At 47.3% G+C, this 19,024-nt stretch overlaps 1 protein-coding gene and 1 long non-coding RNA gene across 2 annotated transcripts in view; one reads left to right on the forward strand and one right to left on the reverse strand.

The window, feature by feature from the left end:
- LOC129398629 (uncharacterized) overlaps positions 1 to 3,228 on the reverse strand; it is a 29,092-nt gene extending 25,864 nt beyond the window's left edge. Inside the window, exon 1 of the long non-coding RNA XR_008626445.2 lies at positions 3,192 to 3,228. This is a non-coding gene — a long non-coding RNA (uncharacterized LOC129398629). The remainder of the gene's footprint in view (positions 1 to 3,191) is intronic.
- LAPTM4B (lysosomal protein transmembrane 4 beta) overlaps positions 3,026 to 19,024 on the forward strand; it is a 77,282-nt gene continuing 61,283 nt past the window's right edge. The window contains exon 1 of the mRNA XM_003821686.5: positions 3,026 to 3,600. Coding sequence (XP_003821734.3) covers positions 3,178 to 3,600 — 423 coding nt within the window. The 5' untranslated portion in view covers positions 3,026 to 3,177. The remainder of the gene's footprint in view (positions 3,601 to 19,024) is intronic.

The following is a 19,024-nucleotide window of genomic DNA, read 5'->3' on the forward strand; positions in this document are numbered from 1 at the left end:
AGCACTTTGGGAGGCTAAGGCCGGCGAATCACCTGAGGTCAGGAGTTTGAGACCAGCCTGACCAACATGGAGAAACCCCATCTCTACTAAAAATACAAAGTTAGCCGGGCGTGGTGGCGCATGCCTGTAATCCCAGCTACTCAGGAGGCTGAGTCAGGAGAATTGCTTGAACCTGGGAGGCGGAGGTCGTGGTGAGCCCAGATCGCGCCATTGCACTGCAGCCTGGGCAACAAGACCGAAATTCCATCAAAAAAAAAAAAAAGAAAGAAAGAAAACACAAAACAAAAACGGAGCTTTTTGTTTGGTTTTCTGATTAACTCCCCAAATAATGTTACTTATCATTTCTAATTAAGGGCCTACACTTGACATGGTAGGGATGGCTCTTGGTTCCAGGATAAAGCTACATAGTAAGAAAGTTGCAGCTTTAAAGACTCGTAAAACTAATGAGTTCTGTAATCGAATAGTTTTAACAGTATCTTTCTTCCTATTTAGCCTCATCTTAAGAAATTTAGATCGAATCAATTTTTTTTTTTACTCCATGTCTGAAATAAAACTTTCATCCGTGCTAATAATCTAACCTATCTCAGATTCTTGGCTTTGACAGTAGTCCGTAGGCTAACCGCAGACAACGGTGCTTCTAGACAAAACACGAATTGGTAGGAAATAAACTCCTCCAAAGCATAGAACTATCTTTCACTATCTCTAACACTGTGTTGTGTCTTGCAGAGGCCTTGTGTAACTGGTTGGATGACTGTTTCTCTTGTTTGTTTTGAGAAGTGTCTCACTGCCGTCGCCCAGGCTGGAGTGTAGTGGCACAATCACGGATCACTGCAGCCTCGAACTCCCCGGCTCAGGTGATTCTCCCGCTGCAGCCCCTGGAGTAGCTGGGACCACAGGCACGTGCCACCAAGCCCGGCTAATTTTGTCTTGTTTTTGTTTTTTGAGACGGAGTTTCGCTCTTGTTGCCCTGGCTGGAGCGCAATGGCGCGATCTAGGCTCACCGCAACCTCTGCCTCCCAGGTTCAAGCGATTCTTCTGCCTCAGCCTTCCCAGTAGCTGGAATTACAGGCATGCACCACCACGCCCAGTTAATTTTATTTGTATTTTTAGTAGAGATGGGGTTTCTCCATGTTGGTCAGGCTGGTCTCAAACTCCTGACCTCAGGTGATCCCCCCCGCCTTGGCCTCCCAAAGTGCTGGTGTTACTGGTGGGTCTTTGTTCTTAGAGCTCCCAAGATGGTGGCGGGCCACTCCCAAGATGGTGGCGGGCCACTCCCAAGATGGTGGCGGGCCACTCCCAAGATGGTGGCGGGCCACTCCCAAGATGGTGGCGGGCCACTCCCAAGATGGTGGCGGGCCACTCCCAAGATGGTGGCGGCTGCTCCCAGGATGGCAGCAAGCCTTTTGTTCTCTGACCCGGGGTTCTTGGCCTCACGGATTTCAAGGAATGGGACCTTGGGCCATGCAGTGAGTGTTATAGCTCTTTTAGAAGTCGTGGGTCACGGAAGAGAACCGTGGAACCCAGCGACTAGTGTTCAGCTCGATTAGGACCAACCCGGGCACTTAGCCGCACAGGAACAATGGCGAGCCTCTAGCCCAAACAGGAGCGGCAATGGGCACCTCGCTGGATCAGAAACGCAGGGGACACCCTGCCGGATCCAGAGGGGTGGAAGTCAACGGCGGGTCTGCAACAGCGGCGAACAGCAGTGGTGGACGGTGAGCGAAAGCTCAGCTCCAGGTGGAAGGGTGTGCAGCTGCAAGATTTAATAGAGTGAAAACAGCTCCCATACAGTGGGCGAGGACCCAAAGGGGGTTGCCCACTCCCGGCTGGAATGCCTGGGGTTTATATCCCAATCATTGTCCCTCCCCCTGTGCTCTCAGATGATAGATGATTTGACTATTTCTTTACCTCTTGCTTTTAGCTTAATTGGTGTTTTAGTGAGCCCTTTTTACTACCTGATTGGTCAGGTGTGAGCTGAGTTACAAGCCCCATGTTTAAGGGTGGGGGCGGTCCCCTTCCCCAGGTAGGTTTAGGAATTCTTAGTCGCCCCAGGAAATCCGCTACTCTTGTCTCTCACTGGGATTACAGGCGTGAGCCACCGCGCCCAGCCAATTTTGGTATTTTTTGTAGAGCCAGGGTTTCGCCATGTTGCCCAGGCTGGGACTGAATCTTTAGAGCTGCACTCATGATTAAAAATGCTGTGCCAGGCGTTGTGGCTCACGCCTGTAATCCCAGCACTTTGGGAGGCTGACGCGGGCGGATCACGAGGTCAGAAGATCGAGACCATCCTGGCTAACACGGTGAAACCCCGTCTCTACTAAAAATACAACAAATTAGCTAGGCGTGGTGGCGGGCGCCTGTAGTCCCAGCTACTAGGGAGGCTGAGGCAGGAGAATGGCGTGAACCCGGGAGGTGGAGCTTGTAGTGAGCCGAGATCGCACCACTGCAATCCAGCCTGGGTGACAGAGCAAGACTCTGTCTCAAAAAAAAAAAAAAAAAAAAAAAAAAAAAAAGCTACCGGAAGCACAGCGAGGATGTCCTTGACACACATCCTATTTTCTGGGAAAAGATTACTACCACAGTAATTGAGCTGTGAAGCGGAGACAAATTGCTCTCGGTGGTGGTTCAAAGTACTGCAATTGACTGGAATAGCACCGCGCAGTTTTCCTTCCTCTCGAGCAAGATAAGAGTGATAGGAGCTGTATCGATTACCTGCAAGATAGAAGTAGAAGCGGGCCGGGTGCGGTGGCTCACGCCTGTAATCCCAGCACTTTGGGAGGCTGAGGCGGGTGTGGATCATTCGACGTCAGGAGTTCCAGACCAGCCTGACCAACATGGTGAAACCCCGTCTCTACTAAAAATACAAAAAATTAGCCGGGTGTGGTGGCAGGCGCCTGTAATCCCAGCTACTCGGGAGGTTGGGCAGGATAATCGCTTGAACCCGGGAGGCGGAGGTTGCAGTGAGCCGGAATCGCGCCATTGCACTCCAGCCTGGGCGACAAGAGCGAGACTCTGTCTCAAAAAAAAAAAAAAGCAGTAGAAGGGAAGAAAATCGCAAGGAACTAGACTAAAAGAATCTCGACCCTTGAATGGAGTTACACGAACGGCCAGATGAAAGAAGGAAGGCCCGGACCTCCACTCAGGGCCGACTAGGGGACCGGCGGAGGATGCACGCTGATGGATTTACTCACCCGGGGCTCGGAGCTCCAGCAGCTGGCTGAGCCCGCGATGACGTCACGGACTCGGGTCACATGGCCGAGTCCGCCCCGCCCCCTCCCCGTCCCCGCCGCTGCAGCCGTCGCCTTCGGAGCGAAGGGTACCGACCCGGCAGAAGCTCGGAGCTCTCGGGGTATCGAGGAGGCAGGCCCGCGGGCGCACGGGCGAGCGGGCCGGGAGCCGGAGCGGCGGAGGAGCCGGCAGCAGCGGCGCGGCGGGCTCCAGGCGAGGCGGTCGAAGCTCCTGAAAACTTGCGCGCGCGCTCGCGCCACTGCGCCCGGAGCGATGAAGATGGTCGCGCCCTGGACGCGGTTCTACTCCAACAGCTGCTGCTTGTGCTGCCATGTCCGCACCGGCACCATTCTGCTCGGCGTCTGGTATCTGGTGAGCGCGGCGCGCCCGGCCCGGGACCCCGCGTTGCTTCCGCGCCCCTAGCTGGGCTTCTGGCCCGGCCTCGCGGTGGGGTGAGGCGTGCGCTCATCCGCCTAAAGTTGTATTATTAGAAACTTAATTCTCCGGGTGCCGCGTCCGCACTTCCCCCGGCTGGGCCAGCGCCGACGGGGGGAGGCCAGGAGTTTGGGGCGATGGGGGAGGCCAGGGGCGCGGGGCGGAGGGCCGCACTCGACCCTTGGCGCCCAGGTGGTGTGGGTCGCGGATCTCCAGCCTCCGCGCAGCCCCGCAGCCTCGTGTAGGGCGCACCGGGGCAGACAAACTGAGCTTATCTGCCGAGCACGTGTTTCCTTTCTTCTTAAAGCCCGTGGGCTTTGTGTTTCGACGGCTGCGGACGGAGCGGTCGCGGAGGTGACGGCGCATATTTTGCAGCTCTGTGGTCAGGGTTGCGGATTTGTCAATACTCGTTCTCCCTAGCCGCGTCTCCGCTAGGGTGGCCTGCGCTTTCACGCCGTCGCACGTTCGGATCCCGAGTTGAAGTGGTTGGGAGTTATTGGCATCCTCTTGTGAGTGGGTCCCCCCCCCACCCATGTTTTAAAGCCCTTACTCCAGGAAGGGATGTGAGTGTGATTTACTGCGTTTCCATCTGCCCGGGGAAGCCATTTTCCACCCACATTTTTCCTGCCCGTGGACAGTTGGTCTTCGGACCTTTTCTTGACAGACTCAGCGGGCAAATCTGGCATTTTTTTTCCTGGTTGGAACTTTTGAAGTCTTTTTTTGTATGAGGAGCAGTGATTTTCAGAGCTAGTGAGGAAACCTGATGGAGTCTTGCCCGCACCTGCCCTGCGTTGTTTGGTGGCACCCCTAGACTGCACCAGCACTGAGTCGGATTCCGCTGCATTTTGGCTTTTGTGACATCATGATGGAGAGTTAGACCAGAGTTGCTTTGCAGTGAATACCACTGCATCGCGAGAAAATGCCCTGAAAATGGTAGACAAATAGCATATATAACTTTTTTCAGTGAGGTTTTTTTTTTTTTTTTTTTTGAGACAGAGTCTCACTCTGTGGCCCGGGCTGGAGTGCAATGGCATGATCTCTGCTCACTGCAGCCTTCGCCTCCCAGGTTCAAGCGATTCTCCTTCCTCAGCTTCCCGAGTAGCTGGGATTGCAGGCGCCCGCCACTACGCCCAGCTAATTTTTTGTATTTTTAGTAGAGACAGGGTTTCACCATGTTGGCCAGGCTGGTCTCGAACTCCTGACCTCGTGATTCGCCCGCCTTGGCCTCCCAAAGTGCTGAGATTACAGGCGTGAGTGAGCCACCGCGCCTGGCCGAGAAAAATTCTTATCTCTTTAATGAGTTGGGGTGTGTGTGTGTGTGGTTTATTGGGCCCATTTTGGGGTAGAATATGGACTTTTTGTCTAACTGTGAACCCCTTCCTTGTACCATTTTAAGCAAAACATTTCACCCCAGGCATATGGTATTCACTGTGCTATTTATAGTTTCAAGTTTCCTTTAGTCAGTGCCTATCATGGCCACACAATATAAATTTTTGGCTTGAAAATATTTCAAACAGATATTTAGCGTGTGTGGGTTCTTACTGTGCAGTGTAAATACAGATGGAACATCAGCATATTAGCTAAACTTCGACTTTGGTAAAAGCCAAGAAATTCTTTACTGAAATTGAAAATTATAGCAAAAGGATAGTAGGTGGCTCAAAATGGTGCTTTTATTGATGATCAAGACAGCCTGCCTTCCTTGAAAATTTCAAGTGTCTGCCTTCCTTGAAAATGTTCAAATCTGCCGACTTGCAAGTACATCAGAGAACGTAATTTGTAAAATCTAGGGCATTGCATTAGGCAAATGTACTACGTGATCCACAGGAAAGATAAATCCTACTTGAGCCCTGTTGTTGGCTGTAATCCAACCAGACAGTGTAGGTGTGATAAAAGGAGAGTACTCAGCATGCTTTGTCTACTGTTTGAGCACGCTCTCTGTGGAAAGTAGTTATTGGTGTGTTTGTCTTAGCGTTTGGAAATAAATGGCCTTTTGAAAGGTAATTAGAAAGCTTTCTAGCAGATGTGAATAAAAATGTTGCTTTAGGTAAACCCTATTTCTGGGAAACCTGGCTTAAGTACTGGTAATCTTTATAAATAGTCTTTTGCATTTCACAAGGCAATGTAAGCCTTTTTTTCTTTTCTTTTCTTTTTTTTTTAAAGTAGTGAGTTTCACTCAGAGCTTTGAATATAATTTTGTGATACCCTACCTTGTTTTAACCTGAATTGACTCTCCCTTAGCTAAGAGCCAGACAAGACTCCATCTTGGCTCCTTCGCTTGCAGCCCCTTACCCACCCTCTTCCTCAAGGACTTAACTTGTGCAAGCTGACTCCCAGCACATCCAAGAATGCAATTAACTGATAAGATACTGTGGCAAGCTATATCCGCAGTTCCCAGGAATTCGCCCGGTTAATAGTACCCAGAGCCCCCGCGTTTGTGTCCGGTTGATAACACCCAAAGCCCCGCGTCTATCACCTTGTGATAGATTTAAAGCCCCTGCACCTGGAACTGTTTACTTTCCTGTAACCATTTGTCCTTTTAACTTTTTGCCTACTTTGTTTTAACTAGACTCTCCCCCTCCCCTTTCTAAACAAAAGTATAAAAGAAAATCTAGCCCCTTCTTCAGGGCCAAGAGAATTTTGAGCACTAGCCGTCTCTGGGTCGCCGGCTAATAAAGGACTCCTGAATTCGTCTCAGAGTGTGGTTTCTCTATAAGTTGCTCGGTTACAACAATTTGGTTGTCCAAAACTTTGATTTTCTTGAACTTTTTTTAAAAGAGTTTGTGTGGCTAGGGAGCAGGACCACTGTAAAACGAGGCACCTTCCCTGGTTTGTCCTAACCCTTTCTCTCAGCCAGCCATCTGGATGGAATGGAGTCAATTATCAGAAAGTGGAGAGTTAAAAATTAGCCAGGTGTGGTGGCTCACACCTGTAGTCCCAGCTTGAGTCCCAGGAGTTCGAAGCTGCAGTGAGCTGTGATTGCACCCCTACACTCCAGCCTGGGCAACCAGAGTGAGCACTGTCTCTTAACAGAGGCCAAGTGTGGTGGCTCACGCTTGTAATCCCAGCATTTTGGGAGGCTGAGGCGGGCAGATCATCGGAGGTCAGGAGTTCGAGACCTGCCTGACCAACCATGGCCAGTGTGGTAAAACCCCATCTCTACTAAAAGTACAAATTAGACAGGTGCGGTGGTGTAGGCCTAATAATCCCAGCTACTTGGGAGACTGAGGCAGGAGAAGTACTTGAACCTGGGAGGCATAGGTTGCAGTGAGCCAAGATTGTGCCACTGCACTCTAGCCTGGGTGACAGTGAGACTCTGTCTCAAAAAAAGAATAAAAAGAGAAAGAGGCCTGGTGCAGAGGCTCACGCCTGTAAGCACTTTGGGCGGCAGGTAGGCGGATCACTTGAGGTCAGGAGTTCTAGACCAGCCTGGGCAACATGGCAAGATCCCGTCTCTAATAAAAATACAAAAATTATTCGGTCGTGGTGGCATGCGCCTGTAATCCCAGCTACTCAGGAGGCTGAGGCATGAGAATTGCTTGAACTCTGGAGGTGGAAAGTCCAGCCTGGGTGACAGCAAGACTCTTATCTAAAAAAAAAAAAAAAAGTTGGGTGTGGGTGGCTCACGCCTATAATCCCAGCACTTTGGGAGGCCGAGGTGAGTGGATCTTGAGGTCAAGAGTTCAAAACCAGTCTGGCCAAGGTGGTGAAACCTCATCTCTACTAAAACTACAAAATTAGTCGGGCGCGGTGGCAGGCACCTGTAATCTCAGCTGCTGGGGAGGCAGAGGCAGGAGAATCCCTTGAACCCAGGTGGCAGAGGTTGCCGTGAGCCGAGATCACGCCACTGCACTCCAGCTTGGGCAACAGAGTGAGACTCTGTCTCAAAAAAAAAAGAAAAGTAAAATAAAGAATAATAATAATAAAGCGGAGAGTTTTCAGACAAGGCAGATATTTAAATAAGAGTCCAGGCCGGGTGCGGTGGCTCGTACCTGTAATCCCAGCACTTTCGGAGACTGAGGCGGGTGGATCACCTGAGGTCAGGAGTTTTGAGACCAGCCTGGCTAACATGATGAAACCCCGTTTCTATTAAAAATATAAAAAATTAGTGGGGCTTGGTGGCGCGCACCTGTAACCCCAGCTACTTGGGAAGCTGAGAGAAGAATCATTTGAACCCAGGAGGCGGAGGTTGCAGTGAGCTGAGATCATGCCATTGCACTCCAGCTTGGGCAACAAAAGCGAAACTCTGTCTCAAAATAAATAAATAAATAAAACAAAAAGTAAGAGTCCACAATAAGGGCTCATTTAAGTAATTTCCTGTTTTGCAAGATAGGTAAAGTGGATCTTTTTTATATGTTTTCTTATTGTTGATTCCTACCAATACCGTTTACTAAGGCTCCAAGTGTCATGTACTTTACTAGATACTTTGCATAAGGTTAATTTTTACATATTCCTGGTGAGGTAGATTTTCTTATTCCCATTTTACAGATGAGAAAACTGAGGCTTAGAGAACTTTGGTGATTTACTTGAGAGCTTAAAATCCCATGGTTGGTTTATGATCTGAGTGATGTTTTAATCTGTTCTGTTTCCACTGTTTTACTTTTAAAAGTTGTGCGTGTGTTTTGGTTTTGTCTTGGAATAATAAAAGTTTTCCTTCAGTCCTGAAATAAAGTATATTGACTTCAGGTATTTATTATTATTATTACTATTTTTAAAATTCTGGGCCAAGCTAACTTTGGGAGACTTCAGGTATTTATTCTAGAGATCATTTTTTGTTTGTCTCTTTTTTTTCTTTTATTGAGTTGTGATTTATGTACTACAATTTTTTTCTTTGAGACCGAGTCTCGCTCTGATGCCCAGGCTGGAGTGCAGTGGTGTGATCTCGGCTCACCACAACCTCCGCCTCCTGGGTTCAAGCGATTCTCCTGCCTCAGCCTCCTGAGTAGCTGGGATTACAGGTGAGCGCCGGGCTAATTTTTGTATTTTTAGTAGAAATGGGGTTTCCCCATGTTGTTCAGGCTGGTCTTGAACTCCTGACCTTGTGATCCATCCGCCTTGGTCTCCCAAAGTGCTGAGATTACAGGCGTGAGCCACTGCGCCCGGCCTTTTTTTTTTTTTTTTTTTTTTTTTTTTTGAGGAGTTTTGCTCTTATTGCTCAGGCCGAAGTGCAGTGGTGCAATCTCAGCTCACTGCAACCTCCACCTCCTGGGTTCAAGTGATTCCTGCCTCAGCCTCCCAAGTAGCTGGTATTAAAGGCACCCACCACTGCGCTTGGCTAATTTTTGTTTTCCTAGTAGAGACAGGGTTTCATTATGTTGGCCAGGCTGGTCTTGAACTCCTGACCTCAGGTGATCCGCCCGCCTCGGCCTCCCACAGTGCTGGGATTACAGGTGTGAGCCACCGTGCCTGGCAGAATTCACAGTTAAATGTAGTTTATTGAGTTGACAAATGCCTCTGTAATGTAACCCACATTCCTTGAGAACATTTCCAAACTTCCAGCAAGTTCCCTTGTGCTGTTTCCCAGTTAATCCCTGCCATATTCCCAATCACTGTAGGTAAGTTTTGCTTATTCATGTAAAATGGAATTATGCTGTGTGTACCCTTCTGTATCTAGCTTCTTTCACTTAGCATAACTTCTTTTAGATTCATTCATGTTCTTGGAGTGTTGCTTTTTATAGCTGAGTATTGTTTTTATTGTATTAATATACCACAATTTGTTTATCCATTTGCCGGATATTGGTCATTTGGGTTATTTCCAATTTGGGGCTATTATAAATAAAGCTGCGCTGAACATTCTTGCACAAGACTTTGGGGACTTTTTTTTTTTTTGAGACAGAGTTTTGCTCTTGTTGCCCAGGCTGGAGTGCAATGGTACGATCTCGGCTCACCGCAACATCCGACTCCCAGGTTCAAGCAATTCTCCTGCCTCAGCCTCCCTAGTAGCTGGGATTACAGGCATGCGCCACCACACCTGTTTAATTTTGTATTTTTAGTAGATAACAGGATTTCTCCATGTTGGTCAGGCTGGTCTCGAACTCCCGACCTCTGGTGATCTGCTCCCCTCAGCCTCCCAAAGTGCTGGGATTACAGGCCTGAGCCACCATGCCCAGCTTTTTTTTTTTTTTTTTTTTTTGTGAGAAGGTCTCACTCTATTGCCCAGGCTGGAGTGGCTCAATGCAGCCTTGTCTTCCCTGGCTCAAGCAGCCTTGCCATTTCAGCCTCCCAAGTAGCTGGGACTACAGGCTCACACCACCACTCCACACCACTCCAGGCTTTTTTTTTTTGAGACAGAGCCTCACTCTGTTGTCCAGGCTGGAGTGCAGTGGCGCAGTCTCAGCTCACTGCAACGTCTGCCTCCCGGGTTCAAGCGATTCTGCTGCCTCAGTCTCCTGAGTAGCTGGGACTACACGCGTGCGCCACCATCCCTGGCTAATTTTTTATTTTTGGTAGAGACGGGGTTTCACCATGTTGGTCAGGCTTGTCTCGAACTCCTGACCTCCTGATCCACCTGCTTCGGCCTCCCAAAGTGCTGGGATTACGGGTGTGAGCCACCGTCCCCAGCCTTTTTTTTTTCTGAGACGGAGTCTCGCTCTTGTTGCCCAGGCTGGAGTGCAGGGGCGCAGTCTCGGCTCACTGCAGCCTCCGCCTCCTGGGTTCAAGTGATTCTCCTGCTTCAGCCTCCAGAGTAGCTGGGATTGCAGGCATGCACCACCATACCTGGCTAATTTTGTATTTTTATTTATTTATTTATTTATTTATTTATTTATTTATTTTTTAGTAGAGACGGGGTTTCTCCATGTTAGTCAAGCTGGTCTCAAACTCCCGACCTCAGGTGATCCTCTCGCCTTGGCCTCCCAAAGTGTTGGGATTACAAGTGTGAGCCACCGCGCCCGGCCCTTTTTTTTTTTTTAAGTATCCTTGTTCAGTTATTTTTTAGGAACTTAGACACAGCAAATACATACCAAATGCCTCTGTGCCAGACACTGTTCACAGGGTAGTTAGCCATATATCAGATTATAAAGGATGAAAGAGGTCAGAGTATCTGCTTCATTGGCTTTATGACCTGGTCTTTCTTTTTAATTTTCTTTCTTTCTTTTTCTTTTGTTTTTTAATTATACTTTAAGTTCTGGGATACAAGTGCAGACCTGGTCTTTCAAAGAATCCACTTGTTCACATAGAAACTCACAGTTTCCTTGTTTACTCAAGTAAAGGAAACCAGAATATCTCACCCAAAATATACCTCTTTGGTATATTTCAAGATAGTGTTAGAGAAACTGCAAACAAGAATAGCTCTGAAAAGCTGCTGTTTGTGGAGATTTGCATCTTTAGGGAAAATCTGCATTAGTGAAATAAACAGCCAGGCTTTCTCTGAGCACACCTCCCCACCCCATCCCCCATGTTCAGACCTTGGAAAGATTAACCGAGAGATTGAGAGTCTGACACCTTTGAAGGTCTAATAGAGAAGTTTACCACATACCACAGGCTACCAAGTATCTTTTATCAAGCCTTCTACCTGTGGGGTCTCATTTGCATAACAAGACCACCTTCCCTAGCCAGGCCTTTCCGTCCCTCCCTCCCATAACCTGTTTTGCCGTGATCTAAACCCCTATTCTTTCTGTAACTTCAGAATGGCATTAAAACTTCAACCATCTGGCCCTTCCTTTGAGTTTTCTTATTTCTATGACTCCCATGTATGCGTGTGCACGTAATACATTTGTATGCCTTTTCTTGCTGTTGATCTATTATCAGTTTGTTTATTAGGCTCAAATGATCAAACCTTCAGAAGTTGTAGAAGGGGGAGAATTTTCTTCACCCCTTCACAAGCCTGATAGATTTTCTTTGTATTCTGAGAAGTTCAACAACTATTGATTTGTCTGAGTACAGGATAGTAAGACCAACATCCTGTATTTGTAGAGTGATTGATAGCTTTCAGTGGGCATTCACATTTGTTCTTATTTAGACCTCAAAGCAACCCTGGGTCACGCATGATAGGTGGTGATATGTTCTTTTAAGATTAATAGCTTCTTTCCAACTGTCAGATTCTGTGACTTGGCCCGTAATTCCAGGATAGAATAACGGACTGATTTGTGGCAATTGTGTCATCTTTACTGCCTGGTGTTTTCCCCACTATGTTAGATTGTAAAAGACTAAATAGTAGGCTAAAGAGTTTGGATTTTATTCTGTAGGCAGTGGGGAACCATTGAAGAATTATGAACAGGAGCGATATGATGAAAGCAGTTTTTTTTGGTGGTTTTTTTTTTGTTTTTTTTTTGTTTTTTTGTTTTTTTTTGAGACGGAGTCTCGCTCTGTCACCCAGGCTGGAGTGCAGTGGCGGGATCTCCGCTCACTGCAAGCTCTGCCTCCCGGGTTCAAGCCATTCTCCTGCCTCAGCCTCCCGAGTAGCTGGGACTACAGGCACCCACCACCACACCCAGCTGATTTTTTTATTTTTAGTAGAGATGGGGTTTCAACGTGGTAGCCAGGATGATCTCGATCTCCTGACCTCGTGATCTGCCCACCTCAGCCTCCCAAAGTGTTGGGATTACAGGCATGAGCCACCACGCCTGGCCAATGAAAGCAGTTTTTAAGTTAGATTAAAATGGCAGGCTGTTTCAGATGGCTGGAAAACCAGGCAGTATGTTATATATAGCTCTCTAGATACCAACTATAGCGGGTATCAGCTCTTAGTGGTATGAATAAGATGGATAGGAATTTTTACCAGTTAGTGAGTGATACAAGTCTCTCTTGCTACCTGGGTTTTCTCCATCTGATTTAAGGAATTGAATAGATTTAGATAGGGAAGGACATTTGAGTTTTAAAGTACAGGTTTCCCCTCATCTAATAAAGGATCAAGGGCAGTTCTATAGAACATTGGTTGGTAGAGATTTCAGTGGTATTCAATATCTTTTTAAGCTTTTATCACACTTTTTTTTTTTTTTTGAGACAGTTTCATTCTGTCACCCATGATGGAGTGCAGTGGCGCCATCTCGGTTCCCTGCAACCTCCACCTCCTGGGTTCAAGCCCTTCTCTTGCCTCAGCCTCCCGAGTACATGGGATTACAGGCGCAGGCCACCACGCCTGGCTTAATTTAGTAGAGATGGGGTTTCACCATGTTGACCAGGCTGGTCTAGAACTCTTGACCTCGGGTGATCCGCCTGCCTCCCAAAGTGCTGGGATTGCAGGCCTGAGCCTCTTATCACACTTTTATGGTAAATGTTCATTAGAATGTTTTACAGACAAGGTGGCCAATAAATAAAGATTGCTATCAAAACTGTTTATTAATACCAGTCACTCTCGGATTCACTTTAAATATATTTAATGTCGACCTAAAAGGAAGAAGCTGAGGCAAAATTAGTGTAAGTAGAGAGTTTATTTGGGCCAGGCTTGAGGATTGCAACCCCAGAATATAGACTGACGTTGCCCTGACTATACACACAGATTAGCAGCAGTTATAAGTGCATTTTTAAAGACTGAAAGGGGGAACAGGGAGTGTACTGATACAAAGTTGTTTGTCAGGAATTGTCCTTGATTTACAGAAACAACATTGGTTCGTGATTGGCTATCCATTGTTGAGCTATGCATTATTAGGTTAATGTGCAGCTGCTTGTGGCAATAGCAATCAGTTTCAACAGTTGAAGACATAGCTCAAAAGGGAGGGGGAGTAGAAAGTGATTGCTGTATCGTTTTAATGTCTCTCTGGGCCTGATAATAAAGACTTGCATTCCTCAGATAGAAGTTCGTTTCTCAGTAACTTAGCATAAAGTATTAAGTTAACATGAGTTTTGTCGTACAATGTGTATTATGTTTGAATGAATATTTGGTTTGTCAATTTAACTTTGAATCTTGGCCCTGAAGGAAGAGGCCACAGTTGTCCCATTCTGCCCCACCACCTTTTGGGCTGATTTGTCATTGGTCAAAGGAATGCTAGTGGAAATAATGTGTGAGCCCTAGCAACTCTCCTTTTCCTCCTCCCAGTTCTTGAGACTCTTAGTAGAGCTTTTGGAGACTGAATGAGAGTTGTTGAGTTATTGGTTAACTCATTGTGCTTGACGGAAAGTAAAAAGCAAACAAAGACCACACTTCAGTTGCTCCTAACGTTTTAAGAGTTTAGAGTTGCCTCTTTGCAGTTGCAGCTTCCAAGGGAAATTGTTTCTCAGGAAAATATGTGGGAGGTTAAAAAAAAAATGCTTGAGGAAATGTAATTTCAAATTATTAGTAAACATAACATTGAACTTAAAAAAAAAAAAACAAGGCCGGGTGTGGTGGCTCACGCCTGTAATCCCAGCACTTTGGGAGGCCGAGGCAGGCAAATCATGAGGGTTCCGAGTTCGAGACCAGCCTGACCAACATAGTGAAACTCCATCTCTACTAAAAATACAAAAAAATAGGCATGGTGGCACGTGCCTGTAGTCCCAGCTACTCCAGAGGCTGAGGCAGGAGAATCACGTGAACCTGGGAGGCGGAGGTTGTGGTGAGCTGAGATCGTGCCGCTACACTCCAGCCTGGGCAACAGGGAGAGCCGTCTCAAAAAAAAAAAAAAACAAAAAAACCCATTAACCTTGAGCTACTAAAATTACACAGCCAGTTGGTTCCATGGTGCAGAGATGGTGAAGTAGTAACCCTTAGCATATAGTAGGTACTTAGATTTGTGTTGACTAACAGTAGTGGGCCTGGGGGTTGCAAAACTGAAGGTGAGCCAGTTATGCTATAGATAAAGTTGCTATAACAAAGAAATGCAAAACTGCAGGAAGGGAGAAGTTTATTTCTTTCCTGTTAACAGTTCAGGGAGTGTTGGCCAACATTGTTCCTTGAGGCCATCCAGAGACCCAGGCTGGGGGGTGGGGGTGTAGCTCCACCATCCCAAATATTGTGCATGGATTCCTTCTCTGGGTTCTAAGGAGGCTGCCTCCTTTATGTTTGTCTTCATGGTGGAGACATTACCAGCACCATGTTTGTGTCCTGGACTGCTGTAAGGGAGAAAGGGGTATCTGGAGGACAAGCAGCTTTATTTTTTTAAGGATGTGAAATGGAAAATGCACACATCACTTTCACTTACATCCCAGTAACCAAAAACAAGACATGTGACTTAGCTGTGAGGGAGGCTAGGAGATGTTTCTTTCTTTTTTTTTTTTTTTGAGACCGAGTCTGGCTCTGTTGCCCAGGCTGGAGTGCAGTGGTGCAATCTCGGCTCACTGCAAACTCCGCCTCCTGGGTTCACGCCATTCTCCTGCCTCAGCCTCCCGAGTAGCTGGGACTACAGGTACCCGCCACCAGGCCCAGCTAATTTTTGTATTTTTAGTAGAGACGGGGTTTCACCATGTTAGCCAGGATGGTCTCGATCTCCTGACCTCATGATCCATCCGCCTCGGCCTCCCAAAGTGCTGGGATTACAGGCATGAACCATTGTGCTTGGCCTATTTCTTTTAATTTATTTTTTTAGACAGAGTCTCACTTTGTCGCCCAGGCTGGAGAGCGCACTGGCATGATCTCGGCTCACTGCAACCTCTTCCTCCCAGGTTCAAGTGATTCTCCTGCGCCAGCCTCCCAAGTAGCTGAGATTATAGGCACCTGCCAACATGCCCAGCTAATTTTTGTATTTCTTTTTTAAAATAAAAGGTCTCATATATTTATGACTGAACCCAGCCAACCAACATATTCATAACGATTCAGAGAGAAAAAATATATTCCCAATAAAACGTCCAACTGTCCAGATGGTGGCGCCATTTTCACCTTGCTGTGGGAAGATGGTCATGACCTTGACACAGTGTAAATATGTGTCATCTTGTGTGCAATTCCTTATAGATCCAGCTAGCTTCTTCTCCAGTGTCTCCTTTTGGAGTTGTACCTGATTTTATTACCAGTTGTTAATCTGAATCCACTGGGGAATGGGACATTTTTGCTTTTGTTTCTTGGCCAGGAAACAATCCTGAAAGTCTTGTGAGAAGACATGGCAAGAAGCGGAGTCAGGCACACACCACGATGGTGGAGAAAGGAAGAGAGAACTAATTTTCTATTTTTAGTAGAGATGAGGTTTCACTATGTTGACCAGGCTGGTCTCCAATTCCTGACCTCAAGTGATCACCTGCCTTGGCCTCCCAGAAGTGCTGAGGTTAACAGGCATGAGCCACCACGCCTGGTCAAAAATGAATATTTTAACACCCAAAGTACACAGCCCATCATTTTCTTTTGCACCTCAGATCTGCTGTCTAGGATCATTAGTCCTTTGTATGAAATATATATTCTAAAATTTCCTTTGTTAAGGGTCTGTTGGCTGCAACTTCTGACAGCCATTTTTTTTTTTTTTTTTTTTTTTGAGATGAAGTCTAGCTCTGTTGCCCAGGTTGGAGTGCAGTGGCTCAAGCTTGGCTCACTGCAACCTCCACCTCCCGGGTTCAAGCGAATCTTCTGCCTCAGCCTCCTGAGTAGCTGAGACTACGGGTGTCTGTCACCACGTCCGGCTAATTTTTTGTATTTTTAGTACAGACGGGGTTTCACCATGTTGACCAGGTTGGTCTCGAACTCCTGACCTCGTGATCCGCCCGCCTCAGCCTCCCAAAGTGCTGGGATTACAGGCGTGAGCTACAGCGCCCGGCCCTGACAGCCATTTTTTTGGAAAATATCTTCATTTGGTGCTCACTCTTTATTTATTTATTTGTTTATTTATTTATTTATTTTGAGACGGAGTTTTGCTCTTGTTGCCCAGGCTGGAGTGCAGTGGTGTGATCTCGACTTACTGCAACCTCCGCCTCCCAGGTTCAAGCGATTGTCCTGCCTCAGCCTCCCAAGTAGCTGGGATTACAGGCAAGTGCCACCACACCCGGCTAATTTTTTGTATTTTTAGTAGAGATGGGGTTTCACCATGTTGGCCAGGCTGGTCTTGAATCCCTACCTTAGGTGATCCGCCCACCTTGGCCTCCCAAAGTGCTGGGATTACAAGTGTGAGCCGCCACGCCTGGCCTGTTTTTTTGAGGTAGAGTCTCTCTTGCCCAGGCTGGAGCGCAGTGGTGTGACCATGGCTCACTGCAGCCTTGACATCCTAGGCTCAAATGATCCTCCCTCCTCAGCCTCTGAAGTAGGTGGAACCTGACATACCCTACCATACCTGGCTATTTTTTTTTTTTTTTGAGAGACGGATATTTGGTCTTATTGTCCAGGCTGGAGTGCAATGGTGTGATCTCGGCTTATTGCAACCCCTGCCTCCCGGGTTCAAGCAATTCTTCTGCCTCAGCCTCCCAAGTAGCTGGGATTACAGGCATGTACCATCACACCTGGCTAATTTTTTTTGTATTTTTAGTAGAGATGGGATTTCTCCATGTTGGTCAGGCTGGTCTCAAACTCCTGACCTCAGGTGATCTGCCTGCCTTGGCCTCCCAAAGTGCTGGGATTACAGGCGTGAGCCACCTTGCCCGGCCCTCTTTCCACCTTTTTGTACCCATTAACCTTCTGCCTCGTCACTCCCCACTACCCTTCCCAGCCTCTGGTAACCATCCTTCTACTCTAGCTCCATGAGTTCAATGGTTTCAAGTTTTAGCTCCCACAAATATGTGAAAACATGCAAAGTTTGGTTTCCTGTGCCTGGCTTATTTCACTTTACATAATGACCTCCAGTTCCATCCATGTTGTTGCAAATGACAAGATCTCATTATGGCTGAATAGTACTCCATTCTGTGTATGTACCACATTTTCTTTATCCCTTCACCTGTTGACAGACATTTAGGTTGCTTACAAATCTTGGCTATTGTGAATAGTGCTGCAATAAAATGGGAGTGCAGCTATTTTTTTTTGATAAGCTTATTTCCTTTCTTTTGAGTATATACCTAGGTGTGGAATTGCTGCATTGTATGATAGCTCTATTTTTAGTTTTTTGAGGAACCTCCAAACTGTTCTCCATAGTGGTTGTATAATTTTTTTTTTTTTTTTTTTTTTAGACCGAGTCTCACTCTGTCGCCAGGCTGGAGTACAGTGGCGTGATCCTGGCTCACTGCAACCTCCACCTCCTGGGTTCAAGCGATTCTCCTGCCTCAGCTTCCTGAGTAGCTGGGACTACAGGCACATACCACCACGCCTGGCTAATTTTTGTATTTTTAGTAGAGATGGAGTTTCACTATGTTGGCCAGGCTGGTCTCGAACTCCCGACCTTGTGATCTGCCCGCCTCACTCTCCTAAAGTGCTGGGATCCAGGCATGAGCCACCGTGCCTGGCCTTAATTTTTGTATTTTTAGTGGAAATGGGGTTTCACCACGTTGGCCAGGGTAGTCTCAAACTCCTGATCTCAAGTTATCTGCCCGCCTCAGCTTCTCAAAGTGTTGGACTATGGGCGTGAGCCACTGCGCCCAGCTGGTTTTGTGTTTTGAGACAAAGTCTGGCTCTGTTGCCCAGGCTGGAGTGCAGTGGCACAGTCTTGGCTCACCGCAACTTCCGCCTCCTGGGTTCAAGCAGTTCTCGTGTCTCAACTTCCCAAGTAGCTGGGATTACAGGTGTGTGCCACGGAGCCCGTCCTAGCTTTTTGTTTTTTTTGAGACAGGGGTCTCACTTTATTTCCCAGGTTGGAGTGCAGTGGTGCAATCACGCCTCATTGCAACCTCGGACCTTTCAGCTCAAGTAGTTTTCCCACCTCAGCCTCCCAAGTAGCTGGGACCACAGGCACACACCACACCCAGCTATTTTTACAAATTACTGTTTGTAGAAACAGGGTCTTGCTTGTTTGCCCAGTCTGGTCTCGAGCTTCTGGGTTCAAGCGAGCCACTTGCCTCGGCCTCCCAAAGTGCTGGGATTACAGGCATGAGCCACCATGCCTGGTTGATACTTTTTTGTGCACAGAGTTTAGGTCTCCATTGTCCATCCTGAACTAGGCTCTGGGCTGGGCCTCTCTCTTCATATTCAAATATTTAAAATGTTCTTTAAGACATGAAAGGGAGCACAGTCATTTTCTGCCTCCACACCCTATCCCTCCATGTCTCCCAGTAGGTCTTTGCCTCTTCTGGGGGCCATCCTTTGCCTTCTGTCCATTGTCCAGACATCCTTCTTGTTAATTACGTGCACCCTGTGTTCTTTGAGTACATAATGGTGTCTTAGCCTGAGAATGAACACCAGAACCGACTGAAGTTCACTCAGAGAAATTGGGATTGCTTCTGCTGGTGTGGCAAATCGTTTTGCATGCTAGCCCCTTGTCAGATTGGGAGTGCTGTCTGGAGCACTCCCTTGAAAGGAATTTTGAGCTTGCTGCCAGGGATTGGTTTAGCAGAGTTGGCCAGGGCCTGTGAATGGGGTGTGGTGGCTTCTTGGGAGGAACCTGGGTTAGTGGTAAGAGCGTATATGGCATTTGTAATCAAAGCACCAACAATTGAATGTCAATTGAAAACT

This window comes from Pan paniscus, chromosome 7 (assembly GCF_029289425.2).
Source record: "Pan paniscus chromosome 7, NHGRI_mPanPan1-v2.0_pri, whole genome shotgun sequence".
NCBI classification, from domain to species: domain Eukaryota; kingdom Metazoa; phylum Chordata; class Mammalia; order Primates; family Hominidae; genus Pan; species Pan paniscus.